An 18,150-nucleotide genomic window follows, 5' to 3' on the forward strand; every position below is an offset into this window, starting at 1 on the left:
TTTTTTTTGTGGAACTGGGGATTGAACTCAGGCCCTTGTGCTTGCCAGGGAAGCACTTATTCCACTGAGCCATCTCCCCAGCCCGACTGGGTGTTCAGTTTTTAAGTAGACTTTAAACTCTGAAGAATACTTAAGTGAGTCTTGGGATATGCTGATTTTCTCTGTCTGGTAGATAATCCAACTAGTTATGACTATATCCGAAGCCCTTGAAATCCAATCCAAACTGAAGTTCCATCTTGTTTCTGTGTTACACGTGAAGCCGGTGCTCTGGCCAGGCGCTCTCCTGCCGCTTGCACTGTCGCTGTGCCTGGAGAGAGTCATCAGCGTGTGGGCCACGTGGTTACTATTTCCCTTTAGATCTCTGTGTGCCAAAAAAAGAAAGACGGGGGCAGGTGGGACACAAACTGTAGAGGTGAAACATGGCAGGGACGGGGACAATCCCTTTCTGAGCTTTCTACCTTTCTCACTTTTAAGATAAAGACACAGATACCACAGTGAAGGGAAATGTGGATGACGTTCACCGCCGAGACACCGTGAGCATTGCATCGACTGACTCCTTCGCCTCAGGAGCAGAGGTAGGGCATGTCTGTACCTCCCGAGAATTTCTCTTCATTTTAAGTCGCAGAGTACAGTTTTGCTATCACAGAACTATGCTGCCAGAGTTCTGCTGACATTTATTTAGCAGGTACATCTGAGAGTTTCATTGAAAAAGTTCTTCCTATCAGATACATTCTAAATGAGAACCTAAACCAACACTTTAGTAATTTTGCTTTTAAAATGTTAAGATTAATTAAAATAAATTTGAGTTGTCATTGTCTCTTAGGAGTTTATGTTCCTGCTGGGAACTACAGACCTTTAGGGTGATACGTTTTTATAGCTGCAGGCCTCCTTTTGAAGGCTTATCAAATAGTAACTTCATCCAAACCAACAAATAAGCAGAATTGACCATGAAATCAAAACATGAACCTAGAAGCTCTTCGTTACTGGATTTGTTCACTTTTCAGTAGAAGTTACTTCATATAAAGAGTTTAATTGGAGCCCATGTGCCTTCCTCACATTTTCCCCTGTGAATAGGGATATGTGGAACCTGCTTGTTTTGATGATAATAGAAACTTTAATAAACAATTTAGTAACAACTTTATAGTTTGAAGTTTTTAAGCTGGCAGATTTCTTTTTTAGATTTCAAAAGACTGCTTTGGGTATAACTTAATTTCTTTAAAATGTGAGGGGAGATTGGAAGCATCCATGCTGCAAGGAACAGGTCCTATGGATTTCTGTGAGGCTGGGTTGAGATGGTGAAGCTGTTCATTAGAAACTTGCCCTGGGAGGCCACAGAGCAAGAGATCCGCTCACTCTTTGAGCAGTATGGGAAGGTGCTGGAATGTGACATCATTAAGAACTATGGCTTTGTGCACATAGAGGAAAACACAGCGACGGAGGATGCCATCCAGAAACTGCACCACTGTAAGTTGCATAGGGTAAGCATCAGTGTGGAAGCCAGCAAGAGCAGAGCTTCAACCGAGTTACATGTGGGTAACATCAGCCCCACCTGTACCAACAAAGAGCTTCGGACCAAATTTGAGGAATATGATCCAGTCATCAAATGTGACATCATGAAAGATTATGCATTTGTACACATGCAGCAGGCAGAAGATGCAGTGGAGGCCAGCAGGGGCCTTGATAACACTGAGTTTCAAGATGGAATGTGTGTGAACTGAAATGCCGAGCTGAGGTTGTGCATGAGAATACACACTTCATTGGTACCCCATCTCCAGGACGTTTTTGGCTCTGTGCATTCAGTCCCTCAGGAATTGGGGACCTTAATTTACCTTGCTAAGCTCAGACCTCCTTGCTATTTCTCTCTACTGCCCATTATCTTGTTCTTGTTGTTTAATACTTCTGTAGCTTTCCTTTCATGTACCAGTTTTCTCAGCAGGCAGACCTCATTGTGTGCAGAAGCTGTGGTGACGGCTGCCCTGTTTCCTCCCTGCCTCCTGCCTCTAGCGGATTTGGGAGTAACCTCAGTGAGAGTCACCGCTGCTCTTGGGTTTCTTTTAGCCCGAAGTCTAGACCTAGAGTTGGATCACTTTTATGTTTCCAATGAAATAAATGATTTTTCAACTTAAAAAAAAATGTGAGGGGAAATATTCCTTAACAGAGAATCTGCATATTTATACTTCTCAAAGAGCACCAGTGTCCACATTTCTTATTCTGTGCTGTTTAGATAAGACTAGCAGAAACTGTTGTTTGGCTCTGGAATTAGGCACCTGAGGCTGAATAAATGCACCAGCTTGCTGTGGAACGCTAGACAAGGGTCCTTATCCTCAATTCCTGCTTCTTCCCAATTCCTACTTCTTCCTGTGAGACATAAAGGAGCTACTTGGCCAGGACTGGAGAAATGCTCCTGAGTTTTGCAGGAGGGGTTCACCTTGGTGGTAGAGCACTTCCTAGCACAGGCCCTGCATTCTGTGCCCAGCACAGTTTTAAAAAGAAGAGCCCAAAGGTCCCTTTCACAAAGCAAGAAGGACACTGGCAAAAATACTTCAGATCAAAATCTTCAGAACTTGGAAAACAGGAAAGACTTGCAAAGCTCCAGAGAGCATTTGTGGAAGAAAAATGGCAGAATCTCCCTCAGAGCAGAGCTCAATCAGAGCCCACCCCCTGTCAGCAGAAATCTTGCACAGCTTTTGTTCCAGCTGTGCAGCCTGCACCTTGGAAGAACTTGAGGGCACACGCGCATCCCAAATCCCGCCTCTGGAAAACTGTCCCTGTCCAGCCTGAGTAGTGGCCACTACAAAGCACCTTTCCTAGGGTTTGTCTCTCACAACCTGATCAGGGCTCGTTCTGAGGTCCGGAGAACAGCTGGCATCACTTCTTTACAGCTAATGCCACCTGAGCTGGTGGTACTGGGTGATATAGAAACGAGGCTCATCAAAAACTTAGAAGCAGAACAGGCTGGCGAGGTGTTCATGGGGGCTTTGGGAAGCTCCAACCCAGAGGCAACATGGATATATGGGCTGTGTATGCCCAAGAAGGACCTTGGAGGTCCCCTTTCTCACCTATGGCTGACACTGATACACTGTACAGCAGGAAGTGTTATTAGATAAAAAATAAATGAATTAGACTTTATTAAAACTGAAAACTTAGGGTATGATGACTTCAAGGGTACTTCGCGGAGCTGCAGCACTGGCCATGCAGGCCCTGAGGGCCCACAGCCCTAGTGGGCTTGCTGCCGTCCGCTCTATGGCTTTTGGAGTGGTATCCCTACTGATGAGGAGCAGGCGACTGGCCTGGAGAGAGAGATCATGCTGGCAGTCCAGGAGGGGCTGGACCCATACAATGTACTAGCCCCAAAGGGGGCTTCAGGCACCAAGGAAGACCCTAATTTAGTCCCGTCCAACACCAACAAGCAAATAGTGGGCTGCGTCTATGAAGAGGACAACAGCGCTGTCGTCTGGTTTTGGCTGCACAGAGGTGAGGCTCGGCGGTACCCGAGCTGTGGAGCCAGTTACAAGCTGGCTGGTGCCTCACCATCTGGCCTGCTGACCCCCACGGACTCCCTCAGGATGTGCTGTAAAGTCTCTTTCCAGTAAAGCTGAGCTGAGTATCAGCTCCTTCCCTCGGTAAAAAAACAGAAACAAAACCAACCTGAGAACATAGCCAAGCATGGTGGCACAAACGTGTAATTCCATCTGTTCAGGAAGCTGAGGCAGGGGGATTGCAAGTTCAAGACCAGCCTGAGCTATATAGCAAGGTGAGCTTGAACTCAGTAGAGCATTCTACCTTTAAAAGAAAAGGCAGAATGGGAGAAAAATATTTTTTAATTGTATATCTGGGGGCATTGTGTATAAACTATATAAAAATTCTTACAACTCAGTGTACAAATATCTCAATTTACAAATGGCCAGGGCTGGTGAGATGGCTCAGTGGTCTAAAGCACCTACTTAGAACAAGCTTGGCAAAGCACAAGGACCACGGTTCAATCCCCCAGCACCACATGCCAGCCAGCGCTGCCCCCTGGTGGGCTAAGCTGGCCACACACACACACACACACACACACACACATAATAAAAATTAAATAAAAAAAAATCAAATGTAAAAAAAAAAAAGATTAAAAAACAAATGGCCAAAGGGCTTGAATAGACATTTCTCCAAAGAAAGTATGCAAATGACCAGTAAAATAAAATATTTTGAGCTGGGGAGATAGCTCAGTAGAGTAAGTGCTTGCCTGGCAAGTGCAAGGGCCTGAGTTCAATCCTCAGTTCCGGGGGAAAAAAGATGAAATATCTTAAGTTTCCATCCACTGGGGTGGGTATAAACACAAAGATGGGGGCGCTGGTGATGTCGCTCAGTGTAGACTGTCTGCATACTGTGTGTTAAGGCCCTGGTTTCAGTCTTCTGTATTGAGAAAGGAAAATAAATACATAACATAACCTGTAAACTTAGCACTTGGAGGCCAGGGTTATAGCTCAGTGCCACAGTGCCTGCCTGGCAAGTGCAAGGTCCTGAGTTCCATTCCTGATACCAAAATATAAATAAATAAAAGTAAATAATCTTAGAACTTGGGAGGCTGAGGCAGGAGGATTACAAACTTGCATTATCTGGGGCAATATGGCAAAATCGTGCCTGAAAATAAAAAATGCTGGGGATATAGCTCAGTGTTCCCTGGATTCAGTTCCTAGCACTGAGAAACAAAACAAAATGGAAAAAAAACAAAAGGTAGACAATAACACTTGTTATTGACAATGTGTAAAATTTGATTTCTTATGCACTGCTGGTCATGTGGGAAAACAGGCAGCCACCTTATAGTCTGGCAGCTCATCAAAATGTCAGTCGGAGTTGCCATCTGACCCTTTTGTTCTAGATGGATGCCAGAGGAGTTGACATGTGTCTACATGAACTTGTGCACAAATGTTCACAGCAGCCATAGTTCGAGTAGCCAAAAGTCCCTCAGTTGTGAGGAGCAAGCATACACTGGCATCGTGTTTGTGGTGAATGAGAATGAAGTGCTCTGGTATGTATGCGTCACGGAGGAGCTAAGTGGAAGCACCTGGACATGCAGGCCACATAGTGTTTCCACTTCTATCAAATTTCTGTCCAGCCCAGATTGCTATACCCTGCAAAACTCTTTCAAGTTTGATGGAGAAGTGAAATACTTCTGTGACAAAGAACAACTAAAGAATTTCATGATGACAAAGCCAACCCTACACAGGCTCCTGAAAGATGTTCTAGAGAGGGACCAAAATGATCAGAACTCCACCAATGAGAACAGAAGAACCCACTAAATAGGGCAAACAGTTAAACACAGGACAAAAAGGAGTAAACAACAGCAGGTAAATAACATGTCAATCATAAGTCAATATATCTCAGTTATAACCATCAATGTAAATGGACTCAGTTCACCAATTAAGAGAAATAGACTGGCACAGTGGATTAGGAAACAAAATCCATCAAATTTCTTTTTGGGGGGACTCCATAGAACCTGCAGGTATAGTGGTTTCCAGGAACTGGGGAAAGAGCGAACTTGGGGTGAGTGCTAATGGCTAGAGCTTTCTTTGAGGAGTGATAAAAATGTTCTGGAATTAGCAGCATGGTTTGCACTACTAAGTATACAAAAAAACACCTAGCTATATATTTCAAAAGGGTGTATTTTATTGTAGGTGAGTAAAATAATAGTTTAGTAAAACTATTATTAAAAAAGTGTAGGTCACCACCTCCAGATTCCGGAGGTGAAGGAGGCCAAGCAGAGAAACATGGACGTGACGGTTGCCCCACTCCGTGCCTGGGATGATTTCTTTCCAGGCTCCAACTGCTTTGCCCGGCCAGACTTCAAGGGACATTTCCAAATGGAACAACCATGTCGTGAGCAATCTGCTCTACTACCAGACCAACTACCTGGTGGTGGCTGCCATAATGATCTCTGTGGTGGGGTTTCTGAGCCCCTTCAACATGATCCTTGGAGGAATTGTGGTGGTCCTGGTGTTCCCAGGGTTCTTGTGGGCAGCCCACAATAAAGACATCCTCCGCCGGATGAAGAAGCAGTACCCCACTGCATTCACGATGATGGTCATGCTGGCCAGCTGTTTCCTCATATCCATGTTTGGGGGGGTCATGGTCTTCGTGTTTGGGATCACTTTTCCCTTGTTGTTGATGTTCATCCATGCGTCATTGAGACTCCGGAACCTCAAGAACAAGCTGGAGAATAAAATGGAGGGAATTGGGACTCCCATGGGCATCATCCTGGAGGCCTTGGAGCAGCAGGAGGAAAGCATCAGCAAAATCACTGACTACATCAGCAAAGTGAAGGAATAAACCTTTACCCCGGGGCTGGCGTTGCAGCAGAAATCGAGTTGCGATTTGTCCAGATCTACTTTTTTGTTTGTGTTTTTTAAATAGAAGGTGCACGTTTTACTGCCCAACTACCTATGGCAGCATGCACGAGCTGGGCCCACTCTGAACATCTCTGATGTTACTGAGCAAAGTCCTCAAAAACCGAAAGCAAACCACCCTCCTGTTGTCTGAGGTGGCCGGTAATGAACGAGAACTATGGATTTTGTAGCAACAATACTGCTGTCATGTAGGGAAAAAAATAATGATAAAATATCAAGGCAATAAGAGTCAATGAAAAGGCTGTCAAAGGAAAAGAAAAATAAAAAGAGAAATGCAGTTAAAGTAGATGGCATCATGTGTTAGCCTGTTTGAATCCTTCCTGGCACCTTCTTCAAAATGCCCTAGGATGGTATTGTGTGTGGTATCAATTAGTTTAGTTTGTATTACTATTCTTCAAAAATCAAAGATGATTCTATCATTTTTTCTGCCTGTTTGACTTGCTGTATAACTGGATAAGCCAGTTGTTTATACTTTGTTTATGAATATAAAGGTAGCTGTTTAGGAGACTTTTGTTAAATTTTTGTAAATTTTTGAAATGCTGGTAATGTGTGTTCACCAGCAGCCATCTGTTGCAAATTTTGTTATCTTCCTTGAGGTTACAGCTGTGTAACCCTTACTATTCTTGACTGACTTGTTTAAAAAACAAAACAAAACAAAAAAAAAAAAAATCAAACTTGTTCTGTTTTTTGAAAAAAAAAAAAGTATAGTATGCCATTATATGGGTAACTTTGGCATTAAAAAATAAAGCTACTGCAGAGGCTTTTTGTTTAGTTGAGTACTAAACAAAATACAGCATTTGCAGGTTTTTTTTTTTTCTTTCTTTTTTTCAGTTTTTAATGTGCAATTAGAGGACTGGGATTCTAGCTAGGTATAGTGGTACATGCCTGTAATCCCAGCACTCAGGGCTAAAGTGAAGCAAGAGGATCATGAGTGCAAGAGCAGCCTGGACCACAGAGCAAGGCCTTATCTCAAAAAAAGACAAGTTCTACTTATAGGATTGCTGTGCCATCAAGAAAAATAAATAAATAAATAAAAAAAAAACTGGCTATACAGAGTACACAAAGAACAGTTTGTGCTTGGGAGATAGCTCAGCGGTCTAAGCACTTGCCTGGCAAGTACAAAGATCTGGGTTTGACCCCTGGTGCCACATGCTGTGATGGCTCTGGAACCCAGGTGTGCTGTGCCTGCCACCAAAATCGGGCATAGTGGCACACGCCTGTAATCCCCGGGCTGGGAGTCTGAGACAGGAGGATCACTATGAGTCTAAGCTGCAAGACTGTATGAAATACATACATAAATAAATAAAAGATTCTTTAAAAAAAATTTTTTTAATTAAATCCAAAGAATAGTTGTACAAAAGTTAATCAAAGCCACATGTAAGATAGAAGAGCTAGCGGGGTATGGTGGAACATGCCTGTAATCTCAGCACTTGAGAGGCTGAGGTAGGAGGATCCCTGTGATTTTGAGGCTGGCCTGGGGTACATAGTGAGTTCAAGACCAGCATGAACTACACAGTGAGATCCTGTCTTTTTTTTAAAAAAAAAAAAGTTAATGAGCTTATTTTCATGTTTCGGTAGAAAGTTTTTGCTTTGTGAGTCAATACTGTTGAGTACTCCCTGGATATTCCACCCCCTATTTCCTGTTTAGTTATCCTTACTGGTGAACAATAAGATATTGCTGTTTTGTGCACCCTGTGGATTTAAGTGGTCAGATTAGAAATTAAGTTTATGACAGAGTTCTTCTCTTTTTAACAAGTAGATTCTAGCATAAAATGAAATTAGAAAAAAAAAAAAGGAATTAGGTTTTATTTCATTATTCCTAAAATGGTAATGAGATCAGATGTGGTGGTGGTAATCCCAGCACCGGGAGGCTGAGGCAGGAAGATTGCTCTAAGTTGGAGCCCAACCTGGGTTACAGAGTGAGTCCAAAGCCAGCCTGAACTACAGAGTGAAACCCTGTCTCAAAAAGACCCCCCTCAAAACAAACAAACAAACAAACAAACAAACAAAAACAGCACCTAGTGAATGATTTTTCTGGTTTTGTGTGATACCATGCATCTTGATAATAGGGAGATGCGTTTGCAGTCTCTTGCTGATTTGACCTGTGGTAACTCGCTGCATTCTTAGCTTGCAGAGCCCAGAGAAGTACAGCAGACCTACAGCCTGGAGTCTTTTTGCCACTGCCCTTTTTATGAAGAAGCCATGCGTTTAGTTGAAGAAGGAAAAATTCACTCAAGAGTCCTGAGGTACTGTGCCAGTTTTGGTTATGCTTATGAAACATACTAAGGTGCCATTGCTATATTTGTATGCTAGGTATTAAATTGTTTATGAGAATAGGGAAAAATATGGTTTTGGTCCAAGTAAAAAAGAAAAGCAATTTTTACATGTTCTATGAGTATGAAGAAGACATGTGTTTTGTGTTAAGTCCTGTGATTAGGCATTATGGGATTCATTGTGGGCTGGATTGTGAATGAAGTTTAACAGTTGCCCCTGTTCATTACACAGAACTGAAGTGTTGGAATGCCTTGGAGACAGTGATTTCCTTGCCAAGCTGCACTGTGTGCGACAGGCTTTTCAGGTACCTTTGACCCCCAGCAGCCGTAAGCGCTGCTCACCTCTGGCCTAGGACTAGGGCAGGGGCTTGCTCTTTCCATCTCTTTGCTAACAGCTGCTGCAGAGCCTGTGTGGGCTGCCCTCCTACTTCTATGTTTCCACTAGTCATCTTTTTCCGTGGCTTTCCAGGCCACCACACCTTGTCAGAACAGGATACTTGGGCCAGTGAGATAGCTTAGTGAACTAAGCTCCTGCTTAGGGAAGTATAGGGACCAGGGTTCGATCCTTGGCACCATATGCTGCACGGGCCCCTCCCATGGGTTCGCTGAGCCAGCCACTGAGACCAGGCGTGGTGGTGCACCCCTGTAGTCCTAGGGCTGGGGAGGCTGAAAACGAGGATCACTGTGAGTCTAAGCTTGGTAGTGAGACCATGTACCAAATACATTAAAAAGAAAAGAAAGAGCAGGATATCTGGATGTTGCAGGTACATAAAAGTGACTGCTTCAAAATCTTGTTATTATCAATTAGTGTGTATTTTAGCTTTTCTCAAATTTGAAACATTGATAAAGTTACTGATTTCCTTCTAAAAGCTATAAACAAGCTGGGTGTCATTGCCCACACTTGTAATCTGGCAGGAGAATGGCCACAGGTCAAGGCCAGCCTGGGTTACAGGCTGAGTTCAAAGCCAGCCTGCACTACCCTGACTTCATAAATAAATAAATGTCCATGTTTTATGTTTTGCTGCTATATAAAATTTATTTTTGGGTTTTCTAATTATGTTAAGTAGATTTAAATTGAAGTTTACCTTTTAGCTTTTATTGTACATTTGAAGAACTCTTTGCATTTTAGTGAATCTATGCTTTCGCTGTGGTCCACCTGTTGATGTACTGCCACATGCAGTGCACTGTGTTAGAAGTTTATGTGTAGATGTGCTATAAAATTGGCTAGCCACTCAGATTGACTATATGTATCTTTTTTACTTTTGTTTGCGAATGGATTTTTTAGGTAATTTTTTCAGAAGTGTCCAACAGGATATTCTTGGCTGAGAGTGGAAAGAAAATTTTATCAGCTTTAATTGTCAAAGCACAAAAGGTAAAGTTGTTTTATTAGTAAGTCTTTATCAGTTTTGATTTAATTAAAGGCTAAAATACATTAAATTTTTAATAGTTGAAAAATTTGTGTAAATAACTACAAAGGTCCACATATTAAAAATAATCCAATGAAGGGCCTGTCAAATAGCTCATTGGACTACAGCGCCTGCTTAGGCAGAACACAGCAGCGGGGGTTCAATCCCCAGTGTGCCGTGCTGGCCCCGCTCCTGGGCTGTGCTGAGACAGTGATTGAGACTGGGTGTGGTGGTGTGCACCTGTAATCCTAGTGCTTGGGAGGCTGAAAAACAATCACTACAAGTCTAATCTTTGTAGTGAGACCCTGTACTAAATACATAAAAAAAATCCAACGAGCATTGATTTCTTCTTAGATTTAACTATTTTCTGTGTATAAAGTCCACACCATTTTCAGCCCATTGTTTCTGTGATCTGTGAACTTTATGTGGCGACTCCATCACCATCTGTCACTGTAACCCCACTGTTGCCATTACCATCAGGTCCCTTAATCCTGTTCAGGAAGTGTTAGAGGACACAATGTGGCAGAAAACTGCGGTACAAATTGAGCTGCGTCTTCCTCCTCTTCATGGGATGACAGAGGCAGCAAGATGACTCGAGCTTGATTTGGGCTGGAAGATGCACTGTATGCAAGATTTGTCCAGATGATGAGAACCAAACAGGGCTTTCTTGAGCCACTGTGCACCTGCTTTTCCAGGCCAGGTCCTTCACCCTCGTTCTCGCTTCTGTACAGTAGAATTTATTACCATTTCCCAGGATTGTTATGGCGATTAGCTGAGTGATAAAGGGAAAAGCAGCTTAAACTATAAAGCAAGAAATACATGTAAGGTATAGCAGTGACTTCAGTTCCCACTAAAAATCTTCCAGGGCTTTCTTGACCTTCACTTGGCAGATAAAGCAGGACAGGAGTCCTCCAAAGGGGGCATCAAGAGGACCAGTGGGAGGAGCTGGGGAGATGGCTCAGTGGAATAAGCGCTTCCCCAGCAAGCGCAGGGGCCTGAGTTCAATCCCCAGTTCTGCCAAAAAAAAAAAAGAGGACCAGTGGTAGCAGGTGATTTGTATTCATGTTCTTATTCTTTGCTTCTGCAGTTTAGTAGGGCAGCAAAAGAGTAAAAGAAATAAATCTGGTAGACCTTGAAACTGTTCTGGTTCACTTACCTGAGATAATACAATCCAGTAAACTTTGCTAGAGGATAACTTACTTCAGCATTATTACAGAGTTTAGAATGAAAAAAATTTTTTTTTCTGCAGAATCCAAAGAAGTTTGAAGATGTGTTTGATGAAATGATATATTTTTTAGAGCAGACTGATCACTGGGATCGCACTGAAATGGAACTTGCTGCTATAGGGGTAATTCAAATTTTTTATAATATTTATTCCCCTTCATTATTTGCACATATTTACATGGGCTAAGGTCACAGTTTCTTTGTTTTTGTAAATGACAGTAAAATGAATTGTGAGCTCGGCATGGTGGTGCATGCCTATAATCCCAGTGCTCCAGAGGCTGAGGCAGGAAGAGTGTTGCGAGTTCGAGGTCAGCTAGGCTACATCGAAGACCCTGTCTCAAAAAACAAAAGACAGAAAAGCAACCATTTGTATGAAAGTAGGGCAACAGTCTTCTGATAGTCCGGAACAATAGAAGCGAGGCTCTTTTACATTGGGTCAGTTGTTAGAAATATTTTTTTGAAATCCTTTTTTCCCTTTGCTCACCTTTCCCTCTCTCCTCTGCCCTTCCTAAATTCCCTCCAGCAGTCTGTTGGCCACAGGAACAGGAACAGTGTTCTGTGCAGGGCAGCTGGCAGCTTCAGAGCCCCGGGGTTGGTCACCCACAGAATCAAAGCACATATGGGAGACAAATCAAAGCCAGAACAGATTCTGTCAGTGAAGAGAGGTATGAAGTTGGAGCTGGGATTAGAGCTTTTGGTGTGAATTCTAGGTGGGGATGAGTATGTTTATATATGTGGGTACAGAAGTGAACACAGCGTAGTGTGTGTGTAGGGGGATACACTGCCCAGCTCCATTCAGGAAACATACAGAAAACGCCGTGCTCGCATAGAGCTTGGGTGTCCAGTCCCCTTCCTGCTGCTAGAAGGGCTCAGCTCTGAGCAGGGCCGGTTCATCAGGTGCAGGTGAAAGGAGCGGTCGAGGGGTCTGGGGCTGTGGAGAGGAGGGGGCAGGACTCAGGGCCTTTGGAGGAGGCCCCCCTGGCCCACTTGTTAAGTCTTACTGTTATTTCCCTTTCTCTGTTGTTGGCCTCTTGTTTTTTTTTTTTTTTTTTTTTTTTTTGTCTTTTTGAGTCAGGGACTCACTATGCAGTTCAGGCTGTCCTTGAGCTCACTTTGTAGTCCAGGTGGACATTGAACTCCCAGTGCTGGGAGCCTCAGCCTCCCAAGTGCTGGGATCAGAGGTGTGCACCACCATGCCCAGGTTCAGGCCACTTTTTTCTCTTTTGCAGTCTTCCCTAATCTCTGAGAGTTCATCCCTAAATCCCCTCATTTCTGCAGCTTTCCCTGGCCCTCTCGCCTCTCTTTCGGCCAGTTGCCTTTTCACCTGCACCAGTGTGTTCTGACTTGCTCCACCTTCTGTGCCTTGAGCTGGGCTCCTCAGCAGGATGTCAGTTTTTCCTGCACAGCAATGACTGATCACACCTGCCCTTAGCTCCCTCCCTTCCTCTCTCCCTCTCGGCTAGTGACAGTGTCCCTTCTACTCTCCCACTGTCCGCCAAATACCCTTAGTAACAACAGGATATTTGTCCTCCTCTGGCTTATTTTGCTTCCCATGACGATGCCTAGTTCCACCCATGTTTTGTAGTTGGCATAATTTTGCTTATGATGATAGCAGACGAGCACTGCACGCTTGTGTATGTGTACTAGTTTCTCTCCACCCTTCCGCTGATGGTACCTGGGCTGCCGTGAATTGTGCTGCAGTAAACGCGGTTGCGTGCTTAACCTTGTAGTATGCTAACTCAGATTCCCTTGTATATGCCAGGGAGCCCTATAGCTGGATCCTAGGGAGTTGTATTTTTAGTTTTTTGAGGAACCACTCTACCAGTATCTGTACTAATTTACATTACCGTTAGAAGCATATAAAGTTTATTTTGCCCCTGAATCCTGCCAGCATTTTGCATATGTGTATGCATATGCTTGATAGCTGTTCTGACCATGGTGAGGTGAAATTTTAATTTATTTTTGGTGGTACCAGGCACTGAACCCAGGACCTGGTACCAGGCAGACGCTTATTCTGCTGAGCTATCTCCCCAGCTCAGTGTAGTTTTGATTTGCATTTCCCCAATGCAAAAATGTTGGACAAGTGTTAGAACATTTTTTATATACGTAATTGGCCATTTCTACTTCCTTTGAAAAATGTCTGTTTCATTCATATGCCCATTTTTTGGTGGAGTTAAGGGTATTTTCTTTTTTTTTTTTTTTTTTTTTTGGCAAAACCAGGGATTAAACTAAAACCCTTGCGTTTGCCAGTCAGCGCTTATCCTCCTGAGCCGTCTCCCCGGCAGGGTATTTTCTTTTTTTAGTTTTTTTTTTTTCAGAACCGGGGATTGAACTCAGGCCCTTGAACTTGCCAGGGAAGCGTTTATTCCACTGAGCCATCTCCCCAGCCCTAGTTCTTTATATATTATAGACATTGATCCTGTCAAAAGGGTATCTGTCCAAGACTTTCTCCCATATGTAGGCTGTCTCTTTACTGTTTTGTTTCTTTTGTTATTCAGAAACTTAAATTTGATCTAAGGCCAGCCATTTGTTGATTCTTGCTATTATTTCCTGAGCTGTCAGGAAGTCTGGCTATACCTGTGATTTCAGATGTTTCCCCTATGTTTTCTTTTGGCAATTTCAATTTTAGGTCTTTAAAGCCTTTGATCAGTTTTCATTTGAGCTAGGGATATAGCTCAGTGGCATAGCAGCACCTTCCTGGCAAGGGTGAGGTTGAGTTCAAGTCCCAGCACCAAAAAAAAAAAATTGATTTGATTTTTGTGTGAGGTGAGGAAGCTGTGATTTAGATCTACATATGAATGTCCAGTCTGCCCAGAACTATTTACTAAAGAGGCTATCTTTTCTCAAATGTATGTTTTTGGCCCCTTTGCCAAAAATAGCATTTTGCATATGAGTGTGCACATGCTTGATAGCTGTCCTGACCATGGTGAGGTGAAATTCCAATTTTTTTTTTTTGGTGGTACCAGGGATTGAACCCAGAATCTGGTACCAGGCAGGCGCTTATTCTGCTGAGCTATCTCTCTAGCTCAATGTAATTTTGATTTGCATGACAGTATAGTTTCATGGTTTGTTTCTGCCTCCTCGCTATTCTATTCCATTTGTCTCTGTACCTGTTTTTCTGCCAGTACCATGTTGTTTTTCTTGCTGTGAACATTTTGTGATGTTCCTCCAGGATTGTTCCAGGGTTGTGATGCCTCCAGGATTGTTCCTTTTGTTCAGGATTTCTTTGGCTAGTCCCAGTCTTTATTGTGTCCATACGAATTTTGAGATTTTTTTTTCTAGTTCTTTGGAGAATGTCATTGGTGTTTTAATAGGAATTGCATTGAATCTGTCTGTTAATTTCCATAATAGATTTATGAACATGAGCAGTCTTTTCATCTTTTACTGTCTTAATTTCTGTCTTCATTGTTCTGTACTTTTCATTATAGAGGTCTTTCACTTGCTTGGTTAGGTTGATTTCTGGGTTTTTGTTCTGTTTAAACTACCACAGAATGGCATTATTTTTCTGATTTCTTTCTCATTCTGCAGTTGTGGGATGGAATCTTATGTAGACATCTGTTAAAGCCATTTGATGCATGGTGTAGTTTAACTCTGACGGAACCTGTTGGGTTTTGTTTGGATGACCTGTCTGTAAGAGTAGAGCATCATTGCATTGGGGTCTGTGTCAAGGAGTATTTGTTTTATGAAATTGGGTGCAGCAGCACCCAGTGCATATATGTTAATTTTTATGTCTTAGTGGATTGCTTCTTGTACTAATCTGTAGTGGCCTTTTTTATCTTTTTGACTAATTTAGTCTTGAAGTCTTCTTTGACATATATAGGCTTAGCTATTCCTGCTTGCTTTCAGATTCCATTTGCATGGAATATTGTTTTCCATCTGCTTGCTTTCAATGTGTGTGTTTGTGCTGGTGAGGTGTGTTTCTTGCAGTTGGGTCTTGTTTTTTATTTCAGTCTGCCAGTCTATTTTTTTTTTCATAATTTTATTGAGAAACAAATAGCAATGAGACAGTTTCAAATCAAATGAGTAGGACAGTTTCAATAATTAACACATTAAAAAAAAATAAAAAAAATAATTAACACATTGTATACATTCTTCCTAGTGGTTAATTGCTGTACAAGATGCACATAATATCCTATTTACAAACACCATTAGAACAAATCCCTCTATTCATTGTGAGAATGTTAACTATATATCTATCCTAACCACTTTGAATACACAGATACAAAATGGACATTCATCTGTATCCTCTTTTTTTGTTAAGTTCTGTTATTTGAATATTATAGGTGTGTAAACTCAGCAAAATATTCTAAAAGAGTCCAGTAGCCCATAATAGTATTGGGTCTTCCACTTGACTGCCAATGTCAGAAATTGTTGACCTGAGTCCCCTACAGCTCAACATAACAACATGGCTTTCCTTCTTATAGTTCGTTTTTATACTTTTCTGCTGGATGGTTAAGACCAAGGTAAAGCAGGACCTATGCAACAAGAGTTGTAGCTTTTGGGTCTGATAAGGTCAGTGAAACTCCCTCAGGATTTATCCTGAGATCCTGTACCTCAGATTGTAGAACCTTTGTCAGTGCAGCCATGTGGATGAGTCATGGCCATTGCTTGACCAGTGTGCTCTCTGGAAAAGCCTGAGAGAGTGTCTTCTCCCCATGTGACTCTCCTTAGGCACACTCTACATCATCGATCACTTTCCTCTTTGGCCCTATAATATCCTTGATCAGAAAATTTGGGACACTACCGAGTTACCTGACATAACAGTACAAGTTCTCCTATGTCCTGAGTCTTAATTGACCTTGGAAAGCTAGGGCCAAAGTGTTGGCTTTCCTTGTATCCCTTCTTTTTCTGTAATTTGGTCTGCAAACTTAGGTTGTTAACCATCCAGAAGACAAGCTTATTGTTATTACCATACAACTTAGGTTGTTAAGCTTAACCTCACTATCTGTCTGAATATCAAACATCTTAGGCATAGCATGGAACAGGTATTTTTCATCAAGTATTGATATGTTGAACTTTAAGTCCCTACAGAATATGATAAAAAAAATTAAAAATTAGAATATATTTTAAAAATAGGCATAGAGAATTATATACTTCTTATGTTTACACATAAGTCCAAAAAACTAACCTTATACAACCTTGAAGCAGGACAGTCCCACAATATTCCTTTTCCTGTCTCTTCCTTTCATTCACCATCCCCTGCTAGTCTATTTTTAATTGGAGAATTAATACTATTTACATTCAGAGTTAATGTAGAACGATAGCTACTGATTCCTGTCATTTTGTTGTTTTTCTAATTTTTAATTCTTTCATAATCTTTATTTGCTTATCTATTCTTCCTCTTCTGTGTGTAGAATTCCTTTAAATATCTTCTACAATGCTGACTTAGTGGTTATGAATCTCTTGCATGCTTATTCGGAAGGTGGTTATTTTTCTCTTGATACTAAAGGATAGATTTGCTGGATGTAGTAATCTGTCTTAGCAGTTATTTTCTTTCAGGAGTTAAAATTAATACTGTCCTGGCTGTTCAGAGTTTTGCAGAGGAATCTGCAGTTACTCTGACAGGTGTACTGTTACAAAGGATTTGTCATTGCTGTCTTAGAGTTTTCAGTATTCTTTCCTTATTCTGCACTCGTGACATTTTAACAGTAATGTAGGGAGGGTTTTTGGTCATGCCCGTTTGAGATTCTAAGTGCCTCCTATACCTGAATGCCTGTGTCTCCCAAGGTTTGGGAAGTTTTCTGGTATTATTTCACTGCTTAGATCCATCCATCTTCTCTTCCTCTCTCCTTCCCCCCTCCCTCCTGCACTTCCTCTCTCCCTTCCTCCCTCCTCCCACTTTTCTTTGCTGAGAATTGAACCCCAGCCCTTACAGTGCTATGTAGATGCTTTACCTCCAAGCCACACCTCAGCCCCAACTGAGTAGATTTTCTATGCTGTTCATCTGTACCTCTCCACTGTCTTGTGGACAGGTACAGACTAACCAAAATTTCATAGATTTGGTCTTTCAACAGTGTCCCCAGGTTCTTGGATATTTTGTTCCTCTTCTCTGGTATCTTTTTCTTTATTATGCTCTGTGTATGATAATTCATCAACCTTGTCTTGAAGCTCAGAATTCTGTCTGTGTTTGATGTAGCCCATTGCTTAGACTTTCCTCTGAGTTTTCAGTTTGACTTATTGAGCTTTTCATTTCCATGATTCCTGTTTGGTTCTGTTTTAGAATCTCTCTTTGTTGAATTTCTTCATGTTTTTCATTGCCTTCCTTAACTTATTCAGCTATTTCTATTTGAAATCATCAATCAGTTTTGAATTCTCCGTAATTTCTTGTATTTGGACATCTTGGCCTTTAGGTACAAGCCTGGACTTCAGAGGCATTCCCTTGCCCTGCATTTCATACTTCCCCTGCTTATGTGTTGGGATCTGTGTCTCTCTCAGGATGGACCTGCCCCACATTTATGTGGCTGTATGTCAGTGGCCAGCTTTCTGCTGGGGGCTCTGTCTCTAGTACCACTCAGGGAGGAGAAAAGCAACCACGGTGATGATGACACACACTCACGGTGTTGACATATGGTAATGACCAGTTAAGAGCAAAATCTGTCACCATTAGCACAGAAAAGAAGTGGTAATGAGGCCGGCCAGATAGCTCAGAGGACTAAAGTGCCTGCTTAGGCTGAGCACAGTGGCCGGTGTTTGGTCCCCTGCATGCTGCACTGGCCCTACCCCCAAGGTGTGCTGAGACGGTGATTGAGACTGGATGTGGTGGCACATGCCTGTAATCTTAGCAGGTGGGAGGCTGAAACAGGAAGATCACTATGAGTCTGATCTAGTAGTGAGACCCTATAGAGCCTGTACTAAATA

General features: G+C 42.3%; 2 protein-coding genes and 2 pseudogenes across 4 annotated transcripts in view; all 4 read left to right on the forward strand.

The window, feature by feature from the left end:
* The window catches only part of Miga1 (mitoguardin 1), an 87,619-nt gene that overhangs the window by 57,698 nt on the left and 11,771 nt on the right, over nt 1–18,150 (forward strand). For 2 of the 3 annotated variants that reach the window (XM_023703276.1, XM_023703278.1), the window contains exons 8-12: nt 475–575; nt 8,517–8,635; nt 8,895–8,967; nt 9,948–10,034; nt 11,318–11,416. In XM_023703276.1, the coding sequence (XP_023559044.1) occupies nt 475–575; nt 8,517–8,635; nt 8,895–8,967; nt 9,948–10,034; nt 11,318–11,416 (479 nt within the window). The remainder of the gene's footprint in view (nt 1–474; nt 576–8,516; nt 8,636–8,894; nt 8,968–9,947; nt 10,035–11,317; nt 11,417–18,150) is intronic. The other variant, XM_023703277.1, reaches the window with a different exon arrangement.
* Nucleotides 1,293–1,718, forward strand: LOC105743786 (RNA-binding protein 4B-like). Its single transcript, XM_012517347.1, has one exon. It carries the CDS (start codon nt 1,293–1,295, stop codon nt 1,716–1,718), a length of 426 nt encoding a protein of 141 aa, XP_012372801.1.
* LOC105743787 lies at nt 3,154–3,593 on the forward strand (annotated as a pseudogene).
* Nucleotides 5,754–7,037, forward strand: LOC101586330 (annotated as a pseudogene).

Source organism: Octodon degus, unplaced genomic scaffold, assembly GCF_000260255.1.
Source record: "Octodon degus isolate 3935 unplaced genomic scaffold, OctDeg1.0 scaffold00167, whole genome shotgun sequence".
Lineage (NCBI taxonomy): Eukaryota > Metazoa > Chordata > Mammalia > Rodentia > Octodontidae > Octodon > Octodon degus.